Source organism: Aotus nancymaae, unplaced genomic scaffold (assembly GCF_030222135.1).
Source record: "Aotus nancymaae isolate 86718 unplaced genomic scaffold, 86718_ANA_hifiasm-v0.15.2.pri h1tg000029l, whole genome shotgun sequence".
NCBI lineage: Eukaryota > Metazoa > Chordata > Mammalia > Primates > Aotidae > Aotus > Aotus nancymaae.
Window position 1 is genome coordinate 30,079,488 of NW_026988442.1, and position 26,942 is coordinate 30,106,429.

Here is a 26,942-nt window from a genome sequence, read left to right on the forward strand (position 1 = left end):
GAAGCAGCGGGCCGCAGCACGCCCAGCACTCAGTCAGGTGGCCGTGCTGGGGATCCCTGCGCGGGCCCAGCTGGGCCCGGACTACATCTGGCGGGAGGGGTGTGCAGGGCGGCCCGGGGCGGCTCCACGTGCTCAGAGGCCTGCGCTTCCTCCACGCCTGAGAAGCGGTGGAAAGGCGCCGGAACACCTGGCCAGTCGCCCCTGACGCCTCCTGCCTTAAATGAGGTGTGAGGGCTTCGTGCTTCACACAGCGACTTGGGATGAGACACAACCCCAAGGATGCCTGAGCCCTTCCTGGTGGGGTATTCGGTGCAGAGGGGTCGAGTTTTATTAAGGTTCGCCGTTACCCTGTGACTTGACATTCTTCCCAGTCACAGTGATGGACTCTTCCCATTTGACCTGAATTTAAAAAATGGGAATCTTGGTGCCTTGAGGCCTCCCAACTGGTGAAACTTCAGGATGAGAAGTGATGTTGCCAATGGGGGCATTGGCTCTCTGCAAGATCCTTTAACAACACACCTTGTAGTCCTAGGGACATAACTTTTGGTGTGCCCACAATCTGGGTAGTGTAAGACAGCACATGGTTACGTTGTAAATTTAGGTCAAACCCAACCAATACATTATTTCCTCAACACTTTTGAACCAACCTTTTAAAGTAGGTTGGTTAAAGTATCATGATTTAAAGTATCATTGGTTAAATGTACTGGCAAATAATAATGTCAATAGTGAAGAATTAACCAAGCCTGTTTCCTTAATATGTGATTTGTAAATACATCTGTCTTTTGCTGTTTCTTTACATTTCAAGTTAACATACTTTTAAGCCATACTTAACATCCGAAAATAATCTGACTTCGTTGCAAGTAATATAAACTGTGGTTACACATAGCTGCTCAACGTCTAAGACTTCAGTTAGCCCTGTTTAAAAAAACTTTCATACAACACATTTCTGCAATTGTGATAAAATATCTTTAAAAACCAAGTCAGTATTTCAAGGGAAAACAGCTGAAAAATGTCGTGGAAAAAGGGGTTGGGGCAAAGCATTTGATTCAAAGAACCAAAGATAATTTAATTACATACTGCAGAAAACAGACAAAACTAATATGAAATAAGCAAAGTAAGTTTAAGTTTAGTTTCCCTTAGATATACTTAGATTCCATATAGTGATAATACAAATACAAAGGAAAAACATCTGGATTTCATCTTTGGCCTCATTTACAAAGCAAAATAGGATGCTGGATTCAGATGTAAATGTTTAATTTTACAGTGTTTGAGCACCAGATTTACTACAAAAATGCATCTAAATAGTCCAGATTCTTTTCTAAATGACTTCCAAATGCTATGAGTCTTCACTGCTCAAATACTCTCTCTACTGTAAATTCTAAGAGTGAGTGTTGTAAAGATTGTGGGAATCACAAATGAAAAGATTTAAAGAGCAAACATCATTTACTCTAGTGAGATCTGAGAAGGCAGTACTGTGTATTAGGTTCTCTAAGGTGGTTATTTAATTTCTGCTCCACATACTTGACACTGAGAACTTTGAATTTAGGTTAAGAAGAATAATTTCTAATCACTCCAAAAAAACTGAGAATATTACATTTCTATTATCTTAGCTTAAACGTAATTGCACATCAAGCACTAATGAATGTTCTTGTTGTTATTAATGAGAAATCTCTTCCCCAAGGAAGGCAGGTCCCTCATTGGACAGCTGGTCAGTTCTGGACAAAAGGGAAACAGTAGTGGTCCTTATTGGAATGTGTATTATGGGTTCAACTACAGAAGTGTGGGAGGTTTTAATGTTTGAAATGACACCACAGGTTTTATAGTCTGGGATTCATTTCTGGTAGAATCTGTCAGAGAGAAATGCAAATAAAAAATTAGACTTTCAATTTCTTTTCTTTTCTTTTAAAAAAGACAGGGCCTCACTCTGTTGTCCAGGAATGATCACAGGTCATTGCAGCCTTGACCTCTCAGACTTAAGTGAACCTCCCACCTCAGCCTCCTAAGTAGCTGGGACCACAGGTGAGTGCCACCACACCCAGCTAAATTTTTTTATTTTTTGTAGAGACAGGATCTCCCTATGTTCCCCAGGCTGGTCTCCAACACCTGTGCTCAAGCCATCCTCTTGCCTTGGACTCCCAAAGTGCTGGGATTATAGACATGAGCCACTGTGTCTGGCCTCAATTTCTTCAGCAGCCAAATTAAGCCAAGAAAATGTAGTAATCAGGAATATTATTCAATAAATAATTTAGAGACACCTCCTTTATTTGCAAAAGAAAGTCAACTTAAACTTATTTGCTCAACGCATGCCCTTACTCAAGTTTTAAAAGATACTATATGATCCATAACTTATGCTACAGTTAGAAATTAACTGATATCTTCTGAAATACTTACTTTAGAGAGAGTAGATAAACATTATATCAGCCCAGGCTTTATTGGATAGCTTAGCCTGTATTTTAACTGGCAGAACACTTTTCTAAACGGAGAGAAGTGCTTAAGGAAGAGATTTTTCATATTGGTAGAGATGTGAGCTTTGCTGAGGGTCTTCAAATAATATGAAAACTATTCTTTTGAGAAAAAAATTGTTGTGCTGGGCTTGGTGGCTCACACCTCTAATCCCAGCACTTTGGGAGGCCAAGGTGGCTGGATCACGAGGTCAGGATATCGAGGTGATCCTGGCCAACATGGTGAAACCCCGTCTCTACTTAAAAAGAAAAAAAGTTAGCCAGGCATGGTGGCGTATGACTGTAATCCTAGCTACTTGAGAGGCTGAGGCAGGAGAATCACTTGAACCCAACAGGCGGAGGTTGCAGTGAGCCGAGATCGCGCCACTGCACTCCAGCATGGGAGACCGAGCAGGACTCCATCTTAAAAAAAAAAAAAAAAAAAAAAAAAGAGAGCAACAAATCATTACATAATTCAGTAAGATGTTTAAAAATTACTGTAGCAGCTATGTTTCTGCCTCAGTGTCATTAATACTTTTCCTTACTGATGGAGGTTATTGCTCAAAAGAGAAAAATACGGCTATGTAATCAACTGCTGCCAAATTGTTTCCCAATTCACAATATGCATTTTAAATAGACTTGCTTTGGTAGATGAAATGCTTCATCAATTCAACAGCTGAAAAGAACCCAATTCTAAAAGTCTGCTCTGAATGTATTTTCTAGTTTAAGAAATTTGAGATGCATAAGGAAAGGGCAGAGGTTTGTATTTCTTTTACAGATTATACAGATACAGCCATGATATAGCCATAAACATTTCATCAGTTAACATTATCTTACTTCTGACATCTATTAGGTATTAAAGACTTATGATTCCAGTATTTATAAAGAATATTTCAAATTATTCTCTATGTAAAAAATTCTACATTCACATACTCTAATAAAAGCAGCCATACTTTATGCAAAAAAAACCATATACATTTATTAATAGGTCTTAATACAGCAAAATGTAAATGAAAATTAAGAACATTGCTCATTAGGCCAGCAACTTTAAAATTACTTAATCTGAAATATAAAATAGAAGTTCTTCATAAAAAAGATGTGTGAAGTTTACCTTACCTTATGGTTTATACTTTAAGAGTACATTTTATCAAAATCAGTAACCAGGCTTCTTTTATGTTTAAATTGAAATGAACATAAGTATAAATGATTATCTTTCTTTTATGTAGTAGCAAAAAGAGTCAATAATCCTCTCAAGAAAGATACTATTTCATTTCCTCCCAACTTGGATTCACCATAAACACGATCCACAAATGATATTGGAACCTAGTTAAAAAAAAAAATACATTAAAGTCAGTCTTCAAAAAAAATTAGGTAGCTTAGCAGGTATACCATATTACCAACACAACAGAAATAGGACTAGTGTTACAACAGAAGTCCTTAAAGTAAGTATAAAATTAGGGGATTCTTAAAGCAACTATGTGTATCTCCAAGTCTTTAAAATTAAACGCATCATCTAAAGATAGGTCATATGAACCAATCTACAACTGTTTAAAAAGCACTGATCCTAGGTATTACCTTGGTTTACTCAAGTTTCAGTTTGCATTTCAAAGAAAAATTATACTCCAAAAGTAAAATGGCCTTTTGCTTAGACTTTTCAGTTGTTTGTCAAATTTAGCTGTAACAGCTTAGCATTAAGTAAAACATCTTGCAAGTTCCACGGGAGAAGTGACATTTCAAGTTAGCTATTTTCTTGCTATAAGTAAGAGTTTTACTAGTAAATGAGGAGAGTCTTCCCTACCCTAAGAGCTCACTAACTAGCCCTAAGTATTACAGATCACCACTCCCGTGGCTCTATAATTCCTGGTCTTCACTTACAGGAAATGGACATACGGGATTCATCATTCATTTTAAAGTATGGTGGACACTGGCTGTGGCAAAAGGAAAAGCAGAGAGACTCAGTCCATAATGTTGACCAGTTAGAAGGAAGAAGGCTAAGACTGAGAAGGTACCAGGAACTTTCCATTATTTAAAAGAGAATGCTAACTGTTAATGTTTTAAATCTTATTGTTCAAATGTACTAATGTGAATTTTTACCCTTTGTGCATGAACATTCTAAACAACCAGAAGACCGCCACAATTTAGCAGTTATGAAAGTTAAACTTTTTATTACAAAAAGTCTAAACTTTACCGCTCCTTTACCAGGAACATGACATACTATTTAGCATCAGTTGCATACCTCGCCAATAGTATAATTCAACTGTCTTGCCCGAACAATCATCTCCATCTGGAAGACGTAGCCTTTAGAAACACATTTTTCTATTAATTTCTCTAGAACTTCTTTTCGGTATAATCTGTAAGAAATCAGAAGATATATATATATGAACTTCTGGATAAATACACTTGCCTACATGTATCTTGACCTTTCAAAGAGTTCACTGGTATGTATAATGCCTAAAACTTCCACTGGCCTTTGGTAAACAGAAAAGCTCACAAAGTTGATGATTATGATACATTTGTCCTAAGCAAGAAAGGCCATTAAATATTTGCTAAATAACTTAGAATAATTTTGAAAATGAATTCTCAGTATCTTTTAGAGAATTATTTTCCCATCATACTATCAGAAATTATTGAAATATAGTAAAACAAATCATTTGATGCAGAAGTATCCATTAAGATTTTCTTAAAATTTAAAATTGAAAGAAACTATTCCAAACGTGAAACAACAGAGTGTACAAATGATGATGAAGCAACAATATATGAGATAACAAAAAAGAACCTCATAATTAACAGTCATTCCCAATAAATGTTTATGATAAGTTTTGATTTCTCAGGATTTCCTTTATAAATTCCTTAGGATAAACTAAGTCCCTCTAGGATGAGCTTGGGAAACTAGGTTAAAACAGGAACTAGACATCACAGGATAGAAAAAATCCTGGTGGGATTCAGCTATCACCAATTGAGGTCAGTTAGACACTTAGCAAGTGAATGTGCAGCCTAACTTTAGATGGACTGCAGGCCAAATACCAGATTTACAAGGTGAGACAGTGGAGTTGGGCTGTCCAGTGGGTAAACCCAAGCAACTAAATAGCAGGGAGCTCCCTATTTTCAGAGTCACAGACACTGCAACTTTTTTTTTTTTAAAGATCAGTGTCTCAGTACGGAGGCAGCAATTTCTACATTTTTTGTGGGGAGAGGGGAGAAAACTAGGAGAGGTAGTTTGGTGAAACTTTGTTCTTTTCAAAGTTAAGGCCATCTGGACCTACTGTGCCTAAGGGTTTCACCTGGAATCCACATTTTTTCCCTCAGGCTTCTAAGGCGACAGTATCTTTTGACTATGAAGTGAGTATAGGACAGGACAGCCTTTAGAAGAACCCAATGGAGCTTAGTGTGTGCACTCCTTTATCCACACAGTCTCCTTAAGGATTCAAAGGAATAAATTTGGAATAAATATGAAGAGAGGAGAATCTGATGGTAGTAATAGTTATTCAATAACAAACATTTATTGACCAACATACTGGGTTTCAGATACTTTTTAATGTTTTGCCATATAGAGTGAACTAAAAACTAAATACAATATGTCAGATGCTGTTAGGTAGGGGAGGGAGCACTGGGATTGTGGGGTGGGAAGAACTATGATGGGACAATGTTTTTGCATTACCTTTATTTATATATTTGTATTTTGAGAGACAGGATCTCACTCTGTTGCCTAGAGTATAGTGGCAAAACCATGGCTCACTATAGCCTCAGTTTTCCAGGCTCAAAAAATCCTCCTACTGTAGCCTCCCAAGTAGTTGCGTCTACAGCCACCTGCCACCATGCCCGGCTAATTTTTTTTTTAGTTTTTGTAGAGACAGATTCTCACTATGTTGCCAGAGCTGGGGTCTTGAACTCCTGGGCTCAAGCAACCCCCCATCCTTGGTCTCCCAAAGTGCTGGGATTACAGGTGTGAGCCACCATATCCAGCCAGTATTACTTCTAAAATTGGGATTAGACTATAAAATATTTCCTGACTTTAAGAGTTGCTTTATTCTCGTTAAGAATCATTTTTTAAGATATTTCTTTTCACTGCCACCTCCCTCCTCCCCATCCCCATGATATCTTTTAACGTTGTAGCTAGTAAAGTAAAATGTTATGCCAGGCACAGTGGCTCATGGCTGTAATTCCAGCACTTTGGGAGGCCAAGGCGGGTAGATCACCTGAGGTCAAGAGTTCGAGACCGGCCTGACCAACATGGTGAAACCCCATCTCTACTAAAAATACAAAAATTAGCCGGGCATGGTGGTGTGTACCTGTAATCCCAGCTACTCCGGAGGCTGAGGCAGGAGAATCGCTTGAACTTGGGAGACGGAGGTTGGAGTGAGCTGAGATCGTGCCACTGCACTCCAGCATGGGCAACAGAGGGAGACTCCATCTCAAAAAAAAAAAAAAAAAAAAAAAAATGTAAAATGTTACATGAAGCCATATAATCCTATGAATAGGATTAGGATCTAGGTGATCTATGCTATTAAATGGCTTATATTAGACTGTAGACTTTCCAAGATTCCTTTTCTTATTTTGTAAAAAGCACCTGCTTCCTACATCTAGGGATTTAATGAAAAAATGAGTTTTGTCTAATGACAACTGAACTTTAATGATGTATTTAAGAAACCACCACTCTTATGAGAAGACAGTGAGATTTAACTATTTAAAAATTATGCAATTAACAGTCTCACTTTTGTCTGTTTGGCCACTCTGTCACTTGTATAGAACACAGCTAATCAGTGCTCTCAAATACATGAAAATCCAGAACCCCATCCTCTCCATTAATCTTTGTACAGTTCTGATGCAGCAAAGCACCCTCACCCTATTCCTCTCCCTGCTGTGCTTTTCTTCACAGCCTCTATCTCCACAACCAGTTACCGTGGGTTTTTATTCAAACACATCAAAACTGTGGCCTGTGAAATCCACAATGGCCCTTCCCTATGTACAGAGATTTTGTGAGTGCCACTAATCTTTGCATTGTTGCCACATGGCAATCAGATATCTTCTTTTTTTGACAGAGAGTCTTGCTCTGTCACCAGGCTGGAGTGCAGTGGCGCAATCTTGGCTCACTGCAACCTCTGCCTCCAGATCTCAAGGGATTCTCCTGCCTCAGCCTCTGAAGTAGCTGGGACTATAAGCACATGCCACCACACCAGGCTAAGTTTTTTATTTTTAGTAGAGATGGGGTTTCACCATGTTGGCCAGGCTGGTCTTAAACTCCTGACCTCAACTGAACCACATGCCTCGGCCTCCCAAAGTGCTGGGATTATAGATGCAAGCCACTGCCCATCCACCAGCTACCACCCATATGCAACCAGAGATCTTAATCAGATCACAAATGACTCTTGCCTTAGGGTTTATCCTCCCCTCTCTTTCATCCCCAAGTTCAGCTCTCCAGTCTATTTGTTTTTTAGCTCTAGAGGCTTCATTTTTCTTTTTTTTTTTTTTTTTTGAGAAGGAGTTTCGCTCTGGTTACCCAGGCTGGAGCGCAATGGCGCGATCTCGGCTCACCGCAACCTGTCTCCTGGGTTCAAGCAATTCTCCTGCCTCAGCCTCCCAAGTAGCTGGGACTACAAGCGTGCGCCACCATACCCAGCTAATTTTTGTATTTTTAGTAGAGATGGGGTTTCACCATGTTGACCAGGATGGTCTCGATCTCTTGACCTCGTGATCCACCCGTCTCAGCCTCCCAAAGTGTGGGATTATAGGCGTGAGCCACCACGCCCGGCCCATTTTTCTTTTTATTTGACTGTCAACAGCCAGCTCCGTGTGTGTGTGTGTGTGTGTGTGTGTGTGTCTGTGTGTGTGTATTATCACATTTAAAAATGTAGATTTTCCCGCATTGAGCGAAGGACCCAAGAATCATCACTATTTAGTGAAAAAAATAAGTATCAACTAATATAAATTATTAAGTAATCTATGGGGGACTTGAGGCCACTGAAGTAGATGAAGGGGCATTTTATAGTTCCAGAGTCAAAGAAAAAAAAAAGAAAAAAGTCTGGCAAGTTTTATCATTTGCCATGGTCACTCACACAAAGCAGATCACATCTACTACAGCAAATCTAGACCACCACGCCATACACCCAGAAACAAACAGACACACAAAACTCTGAGGGACCAAAGCTTTGACAAAATTAAACAAAAAACATTTCTCAAACATATGGGCAACAAAGTAACTGAGAGGGCTCTACATAAATATTAAAGAGTTTAAACCTTTTCTGTGGACAATGCTTTAAGTATTCATATGAAATGCAGAAAATTACTGAAATACATGCTGTTCTTTCGAACAGATTTATCAGTAATAGCAACGTTTCAAAGAGTGGTTGAGCCTTAATACTAACATTAACAAGCACACAAATCTAACCCCTGCCTTAAACTTTTTTTTTTTTGAGATGAAGTTTTCGCTTGTGTTGCCCAGGATAGAGTGCAATGGCATGATCTCAGCTCGCCACAACCTCCGCCTCCCAGGTTCAAGCAATTCTCCTACCTCAGCCTCCCAAGTAGCTGGGATTACAGGTATGCACCACCACGCCCGGCTAATTTTTGTGTTTTTAGTAGAGATGAGGTTTCTCCATGTTGGTCAGGCTGGTCTCAAACTCCCATCCTCAAGCGATCCACCCATTTGTCCTCCCAAAGTGCTGGGATTACAGGTGTGAGCCAGCGCGCCTGGCCTCAACTTTTTAAAAGAAAAGCACAATATATCTCCTTGAGATGTTTAGGCTTCATTAGCAACTTCTAAGAATTTATACTGCCTTTTTAGTATCCCATAATAAAAAAAGGGTGGAAATGTAAAGCACCTCTTAAAAACATCCATTGTAAAGAAAGCTAGCTAGCCAAGAAGTTATATATAAATAGTGTAAATTTTCACTGTACCTGAAACTTCCTGTTAAATCAGATGCTCCTGGTCTCAGCAAAATCTGAGTTAAAAAATTGGCCCCACGGCTGCCAAACAAAACAATCAGATTTTCTTTACAAAATATAATTTATAAACAAGAGAAACACATCAAAGAACAGAGTGTTAAAATGCTATGCTAATTTCATAAACGTAACATTAATTTCACAAAAATGTTATTTATCTAGACCAAAAGAGATATTTTTAGTCAATGAAAGGAGATCTGGCTAGAAGCAGTGGCTCATATCTGCAATCCCAGCACTTTGGGAGGCCAAGATGGGTGGATCGTTTGAGCCCAGGAGTGACCAGCCTGGGCAACATGGCAAAACTCCATCACTACAAAATACACACACACACACATATATATATATGTGTGTGTGTGTGTGTATATATATGTATATATGTGTATATATATGTATATATGTTTATATATATGTATATATGTATATATATACATGTGTGTATATATATATATAAAAGCTGGGCGTGGTAGTGCATGCCTGTAGTTCCAGCTACCTGGGAAGCTGAGGCAGGTGGCTCACCTGAGCTCAGGAGTTCGAGAGCAACCTGGGCAATGTGGTGAAACCCCATCTCTACAAAAAATACGAAAATTAGCTAGGCATGGTGGCGTGTGTCCATAGTCCCAGCTACGTGGGAGGCTGAGACAGGAGAATCACTTGAGCCCAGGAGGCAGAGGTTGCAGTGAGCTGAGACTGTGCCGTTGCACTCCAGTATGGGCGACGGAACGAGACTCTGTCTTAAATTTAAAAAAAGGTAAAACATGCACGGTAACACAGAATTTTAACCCAGGTCTGTCTGAAATCAATTTTTATTAAAATAACACTATAATTATGGGGGTGACACCCTATATACTGAGTCTAAAAGTATGGAACTGGTTATATAAATTAAAATTGAAGGCCCAGTATAGTAACTTTTGCTGAATGAAACCACTTCTACCAAAGGTCCAAAGGTTTATGCTGATTTTTCCTTTATAAAAAACATCCAGGCTTAATCACAAGAAAAACTAAGAAACTATCTGGGAATATCTACTGGAAGTTGTAACCTGATCCCACAAATCCCAGGCAGCATGGTAGTTAATACTTGCTATGAACATATTTTCAGTAGTTATACTAACAAAGAAGTCATAACACATGTACCTACCTGATTATTTTTCTTTTCAAATCCCAGCCATATACACCTCCATTTCCTTTGTAGCGAGTTCCAGAGACAATATCAAAATTACCCTCCTTTTGCTTCCTGTAGAATAAATTAGCTGTCTATTAGAAAAAGTCATTGAGCTTTCAACAGCCATTTCCATGAGCTACACAAATAAAACTTTTAAGAGGAGCTGGCACAAGTTGGGCATGGTGGCTCACGCCTGTAATCCCAGCACTTTGGGAGGTCGAGGTGGGTAGATCACGAGGTCAGGAGTTCAAGACTAGCTGAATGAAACCATTTCTACCAAAGGTGAAACCCCATCTCTACTAAAAACACAAAAATTAGCTGGGCATGGTGGTGGGTGCCTGTAATCCTAGCTACTCGGGAGGCTGAGGCAGAGAATTGCTGGAACCTGAGAGGTGGAGGTTATAATGAGCCAAGATCCCACCACTGCACTCCAGCCTGGGCAACAGAGTGAGACTCCATCTCAAAAAAAAAAAAAAAAATATTGTCAGGCATGGTGACACATGCCTTTAGTTTCAGCTATTTGCGAAGCTGCAATGGAAGGATCGCTTGAGCCAGGGAGGTTGAGGTTGCAATGATCTGTGATTGTGCCACTGTACTCCAGCCTGGGTGGCCTTGTCTCTAAAATTAATTCATTTTCCTAATACCTTTCCATTCTGTTCTTGCCTTCGCTGAAGCAAACAATACAAAAAACAGCCTAATGTCCCACCAAACTTTTCTTTGCCTATAGAAAGATAAACACACACATATATCCCAAGGATTTTTGGTTGCATTTACAAAATTGGAATGCAAAAAAATACATTGTTTTTGTCAGTTAACAATACAAATCATGGGGTCAGATGGGGTGGCTCACACCTGTCATCCCCGCACTCTGGGAGGCTGACGCGGGTGGATCACTTGAGGTCAGGAGTTTGAGACTAGCCTGGCCAACATGGTGAAACCCTGTCTTTGCTAAAAATACAAAAAGTAGCCAGGCGTGGTGGCAAGTGCCTGTAATCCCAGCTACTCTGAAGGCGGAGGCAGGAGAATTGCCTGAACCCAGGAAATTGAAGTGAGATTGAACCACTGCACTCCAGCCTGGGTGACAAAGTAAGATTCCATCTCTAAACAAACAAAAAAAATGCAAATCATGGAATCACAGACACCTCTGCAGGTCAACAGAGCTCTTGTCCATTCCTTTTAATAGTTGCAAAAATACTCCATGACTATTCAACTCACACACTTCTGTGGTTTTTTCCATGTCTCACCCTCTCAACCACAACAGTGCTACAATAAACATTCTTACAAATGCATGAGACACTGCTTAGACTCCCCAAAATGGAAATATACTGGAATTGCCCAAACGAAGCCTAAGTATTTTTAATTCTAATGCATATTTAATTCTAACACATATTTTTCCAAATTTGAACACATATTTTCCAAAAAGGTTATAGCAACTTATACTTCCTTCAGCAATATTTGTGTGTCCATTTTTTACAACCGTATTGGTACTGGATATTACTGCTCTAAAAGTTTCTGATTTTGATAAACTAATGGATAAAAAAATGGCAACACACAGTTATTTTAATTTGCGTTTATTTCCTTGACTACATTCCAGGAAGAACGTCTTCTTTTGTTCATTAGCCATTTGGATTTCTCCTATAGTTGGTCTGTTTGTAGCTTTTTGCCCATTTTCCTTTTTTTTTTTAATTATTATTTTTTAAGACAGGGTCTTGCTACGTTGCCCAGGCTGGAGTACAATGGCTATTCATAGGCATGAGATCCCACTACTGCTCAGCATGGGAGTTTTTTTTTTGTTTTTTGAGACGGAGTTTTGCTCTTGTTACCCAGGCTGGAGTGCAATGGCGCAATCTCGGCTCACCGCAACCTCCGCCTCCTGGGTTCGGGCAATTCTCCTGCCTCAGCCTCCTGAGTAGCTGGGACTACAGGCACGTGTCACCATGCCCAGCTAATTTTTTGTATTTTTTTTTTTTTTTAGTAGAGACAGGGTTTCACCATGTTGACCAGGATGGTCTTGATCTCTTGACCTCGTGATCCACCTGCCTCTGCCTCCCAAAGTGCTGGGGTTACAGGCGTGAGCCACCACTCCCGGCAGCATGGGAGTTTTGACCTGTTCCGTTTCCAACCTGGGCCAGTTCAACCCTCCTTAGGCAACCTGGTGGTCCCCCGCTCCCGGGAGGTCACTATATTGATGCTGAACTTAGTGTGGACACCTGATCAGCATAGCGCACTACAGCCCAGAACTCCTGGACTCAAGCGATCCTCCAGCCTTAGCCTCCCGAGTAGCCGGGACTACAGGCATGCACCACCACGCCCCGCCTTTTGCCCATTTTCTACTTCCCTGGTTCCATTTCTTTATCAGGTTAAAGAGGCTTTTGTGTACTAGAGATATAAGCAAAAAAGGTGTAAGGTGACTTTATGCAGAGATTGAAGGATGAGCAGCAGATGGTCATCAAGGAGCATGGAAACAGAATTTCAAGCAAAGCAAAATAGAACTCTGTGAGCTCAGAAGCATGCTTATGGCATGGAAAGCAAAAAGGAAGGGGCACAAGGCAGCGGTCAAAAAGGGAGGCAGGGACCAACACGTAGGGGCTTGAGGGTCAAGGGAAGGAGCTTGGATTTTTCCCTAGATGTTGGTGGGAACTCTTGAACTATTCTAAACTGGAGGGACAATAATCTGATTCTATTTTTGTATATCTAGCTTAAACTCAGAACAGCTTCCAAAATCACAGAACTTTCATGATCTTTTGAGCTTTCTAAGAATATAATTATATTGCCTGCCAATAAATTGTGCAAATAAATATATTTGCAAATAAATATAATTATGTATACTTTATCAATATTTAACTAAATTCTTGTCTTACTGTGTATTAACATTTCCATGCTTAATGATGGTTAGCATGCCTGTCTTAATTAATCTATCAGAAATGACTCAGCACTTCACTATTTGGTGTAATATTTATATTAGGACTGGGTTATTTTTATAACGCTTAAGACGTTTCCTCTATTCTTAAGTTTTAACTAGAAAATGGTAGTAAATATCTCCTTTAGCACCTACAGGGTTAATCACACTACTTTCTTTGTTAACATGATAAATGAATTATATTGTGTGATTACCAATAATGAGCCATTTTGGCCTCCTGGAATAAACTCTATTTGTTCATGGTGTTTTACTCTAGTAACTCAAGGCTTCATTCCATTTATCAGAGAAGCCATCTTCCACCTTTTTCTGTGGTCTGAGGAATTCAGATAACAAAGGAAGTACCTGTTGATTTGCTCCTCAGGACTCCTAAAATACATCATTTAGTCTCTCAAATGTGTGTTGCGTGTGTGTCTACTATCTATATAGATAAATAAATATTTTAGAGACAGGGTCTCACTCTGTCTCAGGGTCACCAGGACTAAGAGTGCAGTGGCATGACCATAGCTCACTGCAGCCTTGAAGTCCTGGGCTCAACTGATCCTCCCACCTGAGACTCCCGAGTAGCCAGGACTACAGGCGCGTGCCAGTTTTTCTGTAGTGACAAGGCCTTCTTTTGTTGCCCAGGTTGGTCTCAAACTGCTGATTTCAAGAAACCCTCCTGCCTTGACCTCCCAAGCTTTTGTTGTATTTTTGATAGAAAAAAACAGCATGAGTATTTTTGATTAATAAAAAATGAAAATATGCCCAAAACCAGTAAGATAAATTATTTCAGTCATATTTCTTTCAAATATTAGAAATAGTACCTACCTAATGAATTCAGGAATAAATTTTGGCTGAAATTTGGAAAGAATAAACAGCAAGTCAGTAAAATAGGCTAAGACTATCATAAATAGCTAATAAAGAAATTTACCACTTACATGATGTGAGAGATCAGCATCCATAATAATTATGTAGTTTCCTGTGGCATGTTTCATTCCATGAATATATGCAGTTCCTAAAAATGAAAGTATATCCATTCAAGAAAACCAACAGAAATCTTTACATATACATTTGAACATGGAAGAAATTGTTTAGCAGCTGAAAAGCATACGTCAGTGCTCTAAAGGTGGTATTAATACATTGGTATTTTTCACCTTTAGTACATAGGTTCACATATATTACATATATAACCAAGACGGTGGCGGGCCACACACCTCCATTCAGATGTCAATTTTTCTTTTTTCTTTCTTTTTTTTTTTTGAGATGGAGTTTCGCTCTTGTTACCCAGGCTGGAGTGCAATGGCGTGATCTCGGATCACCGCAACCTCCGCCTCCTGGGTTCAAGCAATTCTCCTGCCTCAGCCTCCCGAGTAGCTGGGACTACAGGCATGAGCCACCAGGCCCAGCTAATTTCTTTGTATTTTTAGTAGAGACGGGGTTTCACCATGTTGACCAGTATGGTCTCGATCTCTCGACCTCGTGATCCACCCACCTCAGCCTCCCATAGTGCTGAGATTATAGGTGTGAGCCACCACGCCCGGCCTCAGATGTCAATTTAACAGGAGAGATCACACCTCTATTTCAGTTTAGCAAAGAAAAGAGTTTATAATTTCAAAAGTCTGAGGTTACATAACAATTACACATTCTCATGCTTTAAAAAACCCATCTGGAGTTTCCGTAGAGTCGCCCTAAGACACTGAAGAGGTTAGACGTCTTCTTAGAGCTCCACATTTACAAGTCAGCACCAACTATCCAACTGCTCCATCCACAGGTCTAGAGATGATTCTTGATTTCCTGCCTTTAACCATAACTTCTAAACTATAATTAAGTCCTATTGATTCTCTATCCAAAAACATCTCAATTCCCTTTTTCTTCTCCACCTTCTGATGCTCAGATGGCTACCTAACAAGGCTTCCTGCTTCTGCTCTTTCCAGCACTAAGTCCATTTCCACAAAAGCTACACACTGAGTGTCTTTTACACTGGTATGCTAGACCCCTGCTCCAGTATTTAAGGCCAAAGGCCTAACTGACAATTACTTAGCCAGCTCCATGCTTCAAAGTCCCACAGGGACTTGGCAGGGTCGGATAACTGGTCAGGAGCAGGACTTGGGGATTCCTGCATTCTCTAGCCCAGACCCCTCACAAGTGTCTTATGAGCAAGGCTGAGCTATTCTAACTTATTTTGTTAACTAGTGAATATTGGCTGGGTGTGGTGGCTCATGCCTGTAATCCCAGCACTTTGGGAGGCTGAGGCAGGGGAATCATTTGAGCTCAGGAGTTCAAGACCAGCCTGGCCCAACATGGTGAAACCTCATCTCTACTAAAAATACAAAAAATTAGGCCGGGCGTAGTGGCTCACGCCTGTAATCCAAGCACTTTGGAGGCCAAGGCAGGCCGATCACCTGAGGTTGGGAGTTCAAGACCAGTATGACCAACATGGTGAAACCCCGTCTTTAAAAAAAATTAGCTGGGCATGGCGGTACACGCCTATAATTCCAGCTACTCAGAAGGCCGACTCACGAGAATCACTTGAACCCAGGAGGCAGAGGTTGCAGTGAGCCAAGACAGTGCCACTGCACTCCAGCCTGGGCATCAGAGCAAGACTCTGTCTCAAACAAAAAAGAAAAAGAAAAGAAAAAAAGAAGTGAATATGTACATTATACTTTTTGGTTTCATGGCAGTATTCAGATTTTTTTTTCAATCCCAAAGAATGTTCTGGGTTCAGATACTGAGAACATCTGATGATGCTTGGGAATTGATGGTCTTCAGGATAACAGACTCCAGTTAAGAACTGTGCTGTCTCCATGCTTATTCAACACGGCAACTGTGACCAACAGCACAATTAAAGGCAGAGTTACCAAGCTCATATGAGCCGTATGTTTAAAAGCTGGGAAATCTTCCTTCTTTAAAAATAAAGAATAACTTTTTTTTGAGACAGAGTCTCACTCTGTCACCAGGCTGGAGTGCAATGGCATGATCTCGGCTCACTGCAACCTCCACCTCTTGGGTTCAAGCGATTCTCCTGCCTCAGCCTCCTGAGCAGCTGGGACTACAGGTGCGTGCCACCACGCCCAGCTAAGTTTTGTATTTTTAGTAGAGATGGGGTTTCACCATGTTGGCCAGCATGGTCTCGATCTCTTGACCTTGTGTTCTACCAGCCTCAGCCTCCCAAAGTGCTGAGATTACAGGTGTGAGCCACTACACCAGGCCTTAAATAAAGAACTTTTTAAACTGATAACTTAAAGAATGTTCCTAGGTTTGCAGCGTGCTGGTCCAAGATGTTTGCCCTCAGACCCATTCTCTAGCCCTTCCCTACTCTGTGCCATATTGTAGTGAACTACATTTTCCAGATTCTCTTGTCAACTAGCTGCCAAACACTTTTGGGACATACAGGTGAAGAGAGGAGGGAGAAGAGAAGGAAAATAAGTCTTCTCTATTTTACTTTCCCTCCCACCTCTGACTGGGAATTTCCCACAGTTCTAGCTCCTGCCGGGCAGCCCCCAACCCATCATTCTAGCTCCCTCTGGGAAGCCCAGGTTCTTGGGCTCTAAAAACATCTTTTCCCACTGTTGCTCCATCCCTAGGAGTGGCAGTGACCTCCAGCTGTTACTAATCTTGTTTTAGCCTCACTGTTTCATTTGGTTTCTCAGGAATTCCTTCACTGGTGTAACCAGAGACTCTGTATTATATTCCCTGCACTGAAAGACTTACAGTGGTTTCTGTTTTCCTGAGTGGGCCTTGACTTATACAGGTATCCCAAGTTATACCATTTAAAAGTCATTAAGATCATTAAAAACTATCACAGGATGTTACTGTATTTTGGCCCTATTCCAAACTGGGAAAACACACACTGGATCATCTCACCAGGCAAATAGCAGGTATGAGCGATTAGAAGCTCCACTACTTACCTAGTCCCAACTTTTTCTCTCGTGGTCTTAGAAGCTGTAGGAATAAGAAACAGCATTTTACACAAAGAAACAAAAATCTTACCATGTTAAATCTTACTTGATTCAAAAGTGCATACTTACTTTAATAGAAATATAGTAGCACTTACTAGAACTTAAAGCAGAGTATGCCTAATATTTTTTTTGCCAAAAGAAAAAAAAAGCATTTGGTAACAAACCAAATAGTTTAACACAGCTTCTAAGGAAAAATAACATTCTTTAACCCAACCCTACAATCAAAACTTTAAACTTTTTTTTTTTCCTGATGACACTGACTCTATTTTAAATATGTCCTTACATCTATTATGTGGTTTTCCTTTTAAACCTATTGATTCCTTCCTAGAAAAATGTAGGACTTAACTCACTATTTCATACTTTCTTGGGAAATCTGATGTTTGTTCTCTCAATTCCCTTGGGTTTTGAACACTAATATCACTCTTCCTCTATCAACTTACCTTGACCTTATGCTTGGTTGACCTCATCTCCTCTACTGGTCCAAGGACATGTCATATTCCTAATAAAAAGGTTAAAGTCTTTCTCTTTTCTTACTACTTGTCAATTACTTAGTCCTTCTAAATCTTTTTGCTTAATAGTTGGACCTTGACTTTATTGTTTAGCTTTTTCCTCTCGGCTGGACACTAAAACGTCGACTGCCAAAGTTCTCACTCTGCCTTACGTTTCTGAGGTATGGGATTCAGGTCAACTCATTAGTGAGCATGTCTTGTCTATCTGTTCCCTTCTTTACTTGCAGGTATATAAACAGATTGCCTTTGACTGCAAATCTCTCAACAAAGCATTTTCAATTCAATTAAAGCAGGATGAATTTTTTTTCTCACTACATGCAATCTGTTACAGGTTTCTATTTGCATAGAATGTCTTTTTCCATCCTTTCACTTTCAGTCTATGTGTGTCCTTAAAAGTCAAGTCTTTTGTAGGCAGCATATAGTTGGATCTTTTTAAAAAAATCCACTCAGTCACTCTAGGTCTTTAGATAATTTAATCCCTTTATATCCATGATAATCACTGGCATGTAAGAACTTACTACTACCATTTTGTTAATTTCTTCTAGTTGTTTTGTAAATCTTTTGCTTCTTTATTTCCTCTTTCCTTTATGGTTATGATTATTTTCTCTAGTGTTACTCTTTGATTCGTTACTTTTTATCTTTTGTGAATCTACTTTAGACTTTTCCTCTATGATTACCATGAGACTTACAAAAACCATCTTACAGTGATAATAGGCTATTTTAAGCTAATAACAATTTAACTCTAACTGCTAAAAAAAAAAAATCCTCTACACTATTACTCCACTATCCCACATTTAAAATTTTTTAAGTCACAATTTACATCTTATAGCAAAGTACATCTTGCATAAAGATGGATAAAATATATGCCGTCTGGTAAGAGTTTACAGGGAGAAAAGACATTCAAATAAACATCTATGATAACTGTAAGTCACTGAAAAAAATCAAACAGGATATATCAGATCACAGCTAGATTTTATTTGAATAGTTTCTGACAAAATACTGACCCCATCTGTTATCTGCCCTGAAAAAGCAAATCTTATAAAGCTCATCTGAGATTTTCTATAACTGTTTCAGCTAGAAAATCTTTCTTTTAAAAAAAGGTAACTTTCACTAGATGCAGTGACTCACTCCTGTAATCCCAACAGTTTGGGAGGCCGAGGCGGGTAAATCATTTGAGGTCATGAGTTAGAGACCAGCTTGGCCACTGTGGTGAGACCCTGTCTCTACTACAAATACAAAAATCAGCCAGCCATAGTGGGACACCCCTATAATCCCATCTATTCAGAAGGCTGAGGTAGGAGAATCACTTGAACCCGGGAAGTAGAGGTTGCAGTGAGCCGAGATCGCACCACAGCACTCCAGCCTGGGTGACAGAGTGAAACTCAAAAAACAAACAAAACTTTATTATAGTTGCATACCCACTAAACCCCATTGGATACTTTCTGAGACCTCCAAGGGATGCCTGAAATCTCCAAAAGTACCAAACCTCATATATACTTTTTCTTATATAAACATACCTATTACAGTTTAATTTATAAATTAGGCACAGTAAGAGATTAACAATACCTAATAATAAAATAAAACAATAACAATGTATTGTAATAAAAGTTATGTGAACTTGGTCTAACTCAAAATATCTTCTGTACCGTACTTACCTCTTTTCAGACTGCAGGTAACAAATCATGGAAACCAAAACCATGGACAAGAGAGACTATAATACTTAAAATTTTCAGAATGTTCAAAGGTTTACATAAAATATTACAATACTATGGGGTAATTAAGAGAAATAAGGTGATGACAAAAGATCTTCAAGATAGAAGTAATGATGATATAGGAAGATGACAGTTATGTTTTAAAAAACAAGACCACCACACTACCTAGTTCTACAAATATACACACACATATGCACAAAAAACACATCAAACTGTTGACCTGGGTCTCCCCTGGGCAAGGGAATGGGATGCCTATTAGAAAATGTTCATCAGGTCAGGCACAGTGGCTCATGCCTGTAATCCCAGCACTTTGGGAAGCTGAGGTGGGCACATCACCTGAAGTCAGGAGTTCAAGACCAGCCTGACCAACATGATGAAACCCTGTCTCTACTAAAAATACTAAAATTAGCTAGCATGGTGGTGCAGGTCTGTAATCCCAGCTACTTGGGAGACTGAGGCAGGAGAACTGCTTGAACCCAGGAGGCTGAGTTTGCAGTGAGCTGAGATTGCGCCACTGCACTCCAGCCTGGGCGACAGAGCAAGACTCCAACAAAAAAAGAAAGAAAGAAAGAAACAAAGAAAGAAAGAAAGAAAGAAAATGTTCATCAAAGGCAACTTTGGGTTTACTGGTAATATTTTACAAGAATGTGCTTGTTTATTTCTTATGTAGGAAATTCACACTGTTTCTATTTGGTATGCTTTACTTTCAAACTCTTAATTCCACCTGTCCACCCTCCCCGATCCTTTTCTGCCTCTTCACATCAATGTGATGGCCCCTTTCTATGTGAGGCAGGATAGCACCGCAGATAGGAACATGAACTCTGGAACCACAATGCCTAGGTTTGAATCCTGGCCACTACTCATTTGCCATGTGGCCTTGAGAATATAAAGGGGCATGACAGAGCCCCCTATCTCCCATGGCTTTCATGAGGAACAAGGAAATAGATTCATATAAAGTGCTTGCAAGAATGCCAGGTATATACTCTCTGAAGTATGGTTACCACAACTGCTTATAAAATACTTCATGTGAAACTAGAATTTGTTTGACAAAAACCTTTGTAAAACTATTTATCATAGACAATCTTGCAAAAAGTTACTGAAAAACAGAATTGAGATTATACTATATATACAGTTTTATAAACTGCTTTATACTTATTACAAAGGTGTAAATATTTTTCAGGGTCGTGAGATTACTGCCAGATGATACTTCAGAAAAACAGTATCAATTTATACTAGGATCAACAGTATTTGAGTGGACTTGTTCTATAATAACTCTCAGAAACACTGGTTAAAAAGAAAGGAGAAAATTAAATCTTCAGCTAATAAGGCTAGTATATACTGTCTTATTTTGTAAATCTTCACTTATCAGCGAGGCTCAGTATTTTTTTCTTGTTTACTGGCCATTTCTAGTTCTGGTCTTATGAATTATCTGGTTGGGGTATTGATCTTGTTAGAAATATTTTGGCATTCGGGAATAGACAGAAGTTGAATTTTTTAAAAAATAATTTTTATAAAAAATATGGAATGCTTCACGAATTTGCATGTCATCCTTGTGCTGGGGCCATGCTAATCTTCTCTGTATCGTTCCAATTTTAGTATATGTGCTGCCGAAGTGAGCAGAGAAGTTTAATATTTTTAAGTAGTCAAACCTTTTTATTTATTTTTTTTATTTTATTATTTTTTTTAGAGACAGGGTTTCACCATTGGCCAGGCTGGTCTTGAACTCCTCACTCCTTGACCTCCCAAAGTGCTGGGATTACAGGCACGAGCCACCATGCCTGGCCCAAAACTTTTTACCTTATATTTGATGTTTTAAGAATAATAAACATGTATTACATTTTATTATCAGAACAAGTTTTTAAAATACTAAACTACAAAATAATGACAAAATATAAGATAAAGTTCTGAGAATCTAATATACAGCATGGTGACTATAGTCAATAATATCATATCATATACTTGAAATATGCAGACAGCAGATCTTAACTGTCCTCACCACTGTCAACTTGCTCTAAAGGGTAACTGTGTGACATGATGGACATGCTCATTCCCCAAATGTGGTATTCATTTCACAATGCATGTGTGTATCAAACCATCGCAATGTATACTTTAAATATATATAACTTTGTCAATTATACCTCAATAAAGCTGGAAGAAAATAATGACAAAATATCGATGCCTTTATCTGATCTCAAGCTGGGGGGATGAAACAAGCTACATAAACCAAACATAATAGAAGCATTCAAGCCAGGCACGGTGGCTCACACCTGTAATCCCAGCATTTTGGGAAGCTGAGGCGGACGGATCACCTGACGTCAGGAGTTCAAGACCAGCCTGACCAATATGATGAAACTGCATTTAAAAAAATAAATAAATAGAAGCATTCAACACAGAACAGCTGAGGTCCTTCACAGTTTCAGATCTCTGTGAATAGTTCAGAGTAAGTGCCCCCAATTTCTCTATGGTCCTACCTAGCTGTGTAACCTTGGAAAATGACGTAACCTCTTGCTTCAGTTGCGCCATCTACAGAATTTTAAAAATATCTTCTTTGGCTTCTTTTCTGAAAGATTCATTTCAGCCAGTTTGAAAGGCTGACAGAGCATCTGTGCTGAATACTTTATCTGAGGTATTCTAACATGGTTTCAATAATCCCTCATCTTCCCAACTAAACATACATATATCACCAAAAGCAAGTGTCACCCCTAGCATGGATTAATACTGTTTTTTTTTTTTTTTAAAATACCATTGCCTTCAGGATTAGGATTTCAAATACTGTCTTTTAAGTCATTTTCTAGTTATTTAAATGTCATAAAATAATGAATGAATAAGGAATTTCATCTGGTAGCAGAGGGAAATCTTAACACTGAATGCAAATATTTTTCTCATTTTGAATTTTATTGGGTTGACAGGAAAAATGTCTTTGAAGACAATGTTTTTTCAAAATTTGAAAGGTCAGTTTATTAACCATTTCCTAAAATCAATCAATCACATCCTAAGGCTGAGGTTTTATGACAAAAGTATTCAAAATGTTGTCTGGTTGATGGTCCCAGATTAAATGGCAGCACGTAACTCAGAGTGTTGCGAATCAGTGGCCTTCGCCCTGGGCTTCTAAAAGAAAAGCTGGGGAACTATTGGCTAAAAATTCAAACCTAGCATTACTGAAAGTCTCTGCTAGAAGCCTGAAAATTTGTTAACTTTTTACCTCCTTCTGTATTCCTATCCATTAGGAGATTTTCAGAGAAGACTTGAGGTGTGACAGACATGAGTTACACATCTGTGAGACAGACTGAAAGAATTTATAGTATAGATTTACCATGTATATGAGTAATATAATTCCTTTAAATTCTTGCCACCAAGACCTCATGCAACTGACATTCATCTCTAAGTAAACATGAGTTGTGGAAAGTATTTCTATTACTAAGACTTAACAAGAATGTTTAGACCGGGTGACTATTCTCTTTAAATGATAATTAATTTACCATTTCTTGAATTGCAAATAACAATAAATGTTCTCAAAGACACTTCTTTCTCTATACCAGTGGTTCTCTACTGGGGGCAAAGGATAATTTTTCCCCCAAAGGAAGTATCTGACAATATCCAAACATCTGCAGTTGCCAACTGGGGAGGAGGGTTTCTAACGGCATCTAGTGAGGAGAGTCCAGATATGGTGCTGAACATACTACAATGCACAGGACAACCCCCACAGTAAAGAATTAATCTGTTCACACATCAATAGTGCCAAGACTGAAAAACTCTGTTCTGCAATAATTTATGAACATAAATTATAAAAGCGCTCACAAGTATAAACATTTATAAATCCAAACCAGTGACCAAAAATAAAACTTATGAAGCCATTATAAAATAAACTCTATATTTGCCTAAGTTACTTCTATAGTAGAATAACAAATTTCAAGGTACAGTGGGAAAATCTAAAGTTTAGGACTAAGAAAGTCAATCTATTTCCACAAGACTACTCTATAGACTAAAAATGCCAAGTACTCTGAGAAGTCATTAATGTTTCACAAGAAAACAATAACTTTTTCTACCTTCATGCTCTTAAATTCGGGCAGTATTCTCTACTGAAAGTATGAGAATACTCACCAAAAGTGAGCAAGAAAGACTCAGACAGACACACTACCAATTACAACCCAATTCTGTAAGATTCCTTGTCAATTCAGTATCATGCTTTAATTTTTGCCCTTCAAGAAAACTGATCTGCAGAATTAGTCATAAACAGAGTTCATCCAAAAGCTCACTCTCTGTTGTAAAATGACCATTGACCCAACATACCAAAGATAAGTAAAAGTTTAAGGACAATGAAAATACATTTAAATCTCAAATGTGTTAAGTTCCTCTTTATCTTTTCAGTTTCTAAACAAACAGACTGAATTTAAGCATTGTTTATTTCTCATCTTTCCCCTACATAATCACAATTCATGATAGAAAAATGTTCATATGACTTACAATTCTGTCTGACCCATAGATCTTCTCCAACTGTTCAGCAACATCCCTTGTTCCATCTGGGCTTCCATCATCTATGATTATAATTTCATAGTTGATTCCACTAAAAAAAATTAAATTTGTATTAATGATTGTTGACAATGTTCTCAAATTTAAAAGTACTAATTCCTTAAAAATGTAAGTGGAGATTTATTGCTATATTAATCATTAAGGGAAACTTCAATTATCAAATGAAATAAATGTCAAACATTTAGTACTTTACCTCCAAACCCAGTATGTTGCTGAAACATGCTAATGTCCTTCTTACACAGAGAACATACTTTTTAGTTCAAAAGAAAATCATGTAATGACATATGTATCATATGAAATTTTATTACCTACTTTGGAAATAGAATTGTGACCCTTAATACCAAATCTTAGTTACATAAAGTATTTCAAAAGTACTTTACATGGTAACTCAAACCAAACTGAGTAATTATGAGTGATTATTCTTCTAATTTAATCCAAATAGAATAATCAAGTATAAACCTGATTTAGTTTCACCTTTTAAAAAACCTATTTTAGAATGGTGACACAATCTTAAACGATTTCAAATAGTTGTGCCTATGACCTCACATTATCAGCTTAAAAAAAAAAGTAGAGTAGCATTACAAAAGATTCCACTGTGCTTCAGAATTAACATGTTATTTCCCATTAACTTCAGGTAGTAGTTTCTAGTCTAAAAACAAGGCAACACAATACTTGGTGGATAAATACTGCATGGGTGTACATGTGGCCTCCCCCACTCCCTCCTTTTTAAAGACATTCTTATTATTAATTTTATACCTACAACATAACATTCTGTTTTCTCTTGGTCCTGCTCTAAGAAACATATGCAAGAAAATCAAGCAGAAAACATATTCCACTGTTAAAGGCTTTAACAAGTCAGCCCCAGCAACTCTGAAGATAAGAAAGCAAAACTCTGTGTATCTATTCTCCAAGGGTAGATAAAATGACTCTGGTTTCCCACTGTGCCTTAAATTTGGGCACTGGTACCTTTACATGCCAAAACATGTACGGTGATTTTAGTAGACGTGCTGAAAGAAAAATTCCATAAACAAAATGGGGTCGTTAAAAGCAAATTACTGTCCCCTACCACTTCAAAGCAGCTAGCTACTCCATTTACGGGAGAGGAAGCTTAAAGGAATCAAGCTGGGCTGACTTCAGGTAATTTGATTGCATCTGAAAAGCAAATAGTTTTGTTTCCTTTATTAAACCTCATTTTGGTCTTAAAAGATTTTCACAAACCATTAAAAGGAAAGATAAATTGTACAACGTAAAAAAATTAAAGAAAACAGCAAAAAACTTTGCAAAATTAGAATACAAGCCTTGAACGAGATCGGTTGAAGGATGGTTAATTAATTTAGCGCTTATAGAAATCAAAATTAAAAGATTAAACGGAAAAAATATAAATTTTAAAACTTTGAAGGGCAAGGCACGGAAGGCAGCAAGGAAATACAATCAAGACAGTAACGGTTTTCACAAATTAGCACTTCCAACAATGTTAAATTTAATAATGCTCAAGCAGACTGGCTGATGGGAAAATAGGCACTCTGAAGAATGGAGAATCCTAAACTGGTATAATCTTTTTTCTTTAGAGCAATTTGGCAATAACTGTCCATTTTAAGCATCTCTCTGTCGACGCAGAAATCCTATCTTGAAGAATTTATCCCCAGTACACAAGTATGAGTGTGTCTGCTGCCAAAATTGATACAATAAAGGAGCACCATTATGTGTCAAGCACTTTTCTAAATTTAGCTGAAAACTATGGTGTGAACAAAGTCCTTGTTCTCATTTGCAAAGCAAAAGCCAAAAAAATAAAAAAAAACAAAAACCTCTGGAAATAATCCGTTCATTGCCATGACCTCATTAAATAACAGAGACATACGGAACGTTACCTAACTTCCAAAGTAATTTGCTATATTTATATACGTTAATATGAAAAAAAAAAGTCTCCAAAGATTTCACACTATGATCCCATTTGTGCCATCGTAGAACAAGTTACTTCGTACTGACTCCAGGATTTTCTGCAGTTTTAAATAAACACTGCATATAACACTTCCAAATTCGAACTCCACCCCCTCCATCCCGGTTCTAACAATCACACCAAACATCCACCAGTGATCAGCGAAGATGCTCTTCTGCTCTCTCCTTTCCAGAAAGGTTATCGTGCCCAGCAACAGCTCCCTAACTCACAAAGACCAAACCTCATGCTTATATAAGCACTCGGCACCGGAATGGAGGGTGAGCGCTCTCGCTTGGACTCTCTCGGCTCTTGCCGCAGATCCTGACCACCCAGCGGGAGGACTGGGGTCCCGCTTTCAGCCTCGCTTCCAAGTAAAAGAGTGGCCAACCCTTCTACGAAAAAATGGGGGATGGGAGTAGTTCATAATAAAGATAAATTAACGTCTCACAAAGCCCAAGGACAGGAATAAGAACCCAGGATACGAAGAAAACCCAACAAGCATCTGCCTCTGCTTCCCTCGCAGGGTGGCCCTCTCCCCGAGCCTTCCTGCGTGAGCCAAAGAAGGCTGACAGGGCCGACACGCGCAGCCAGCTGCCGACACCCGGGCCAGGGAAGCCAGCTCATCTCATTCCTCGCGGAGGGAAAGCTGGTGCGCTACCTCTCGGAGAAGCTTTTCACCAGCAACCACACGATAAGTGGCAGGTTCTCGCGCTCGTTGTAGGTGGGTAAAAGCACCGAGTATTTGTCCTGTCGTGTACTGCGCACCTCCAGGTCCCGCCGAGACCTGGGAGGACTACGACTCATTTCCAAGGAGGCCATGGCGGAAGTGAGCCAGACGCCGGAAGCGGAATGGCGTAA

General features: G+C 38.9%; 1 protein-coding gene and 1 non-coding gene across 3 annotated transcripts; both read right to left on the minus strand.

Moving 5' to 3' along the window:
• Window positions 1-1,101: 1,101 nt before the first annotated feature.
• On the minus strand, window positions 1,102-26,942 carry DPM1 (dolichyl-phosphate mannosyltransferase subunit 1, catalytic). Of its 2 annotated transcripts, XM_012467454.3 has the most exons (9): window positions 26,743-26,910; window positions 24,083-24,182; window positions 17,347-17,380; window positions 14,377-14,453; window positions 14,267-14,292; window positions 10,516-10,611; window positions 9,336-9,404; window positions 4,678-4,792; window positions 1,102-3,764 (listed from the first exon to the last, which is right to left on the minus strand). In XM_012467454.3, the coding sequence occupies exons 1-9, from the start codon at window positions 26,901-26,903 to the stop codon at window positions 3,660-3,662; spliced, it is 783 nt and encodes a 260-aa protein (XP_012322877.1). In that variant the 5' UTR covers window positions 26,904-26,910; the 3' UTR covers window positions 1,102-3,659. The 2 variants fall into 2 exon arrangements, with proteins under 2 accessions (XP_012322877.1, XP_012322878.1); XM_012467455.3 differs by lacking the exon at window positions 9,336-9,404 and having other exon boundaries at window positions 26,743-26,942.
• LOC135277034 (U6 spliceosomal RNA) lies at window positions 21,132-21,238 on the minus strand. The gene has a single exon (XR_010344647.1). It is a non-coding gene; the product is annotated as a U6 spliceosomal RNA (small nuclear RNA).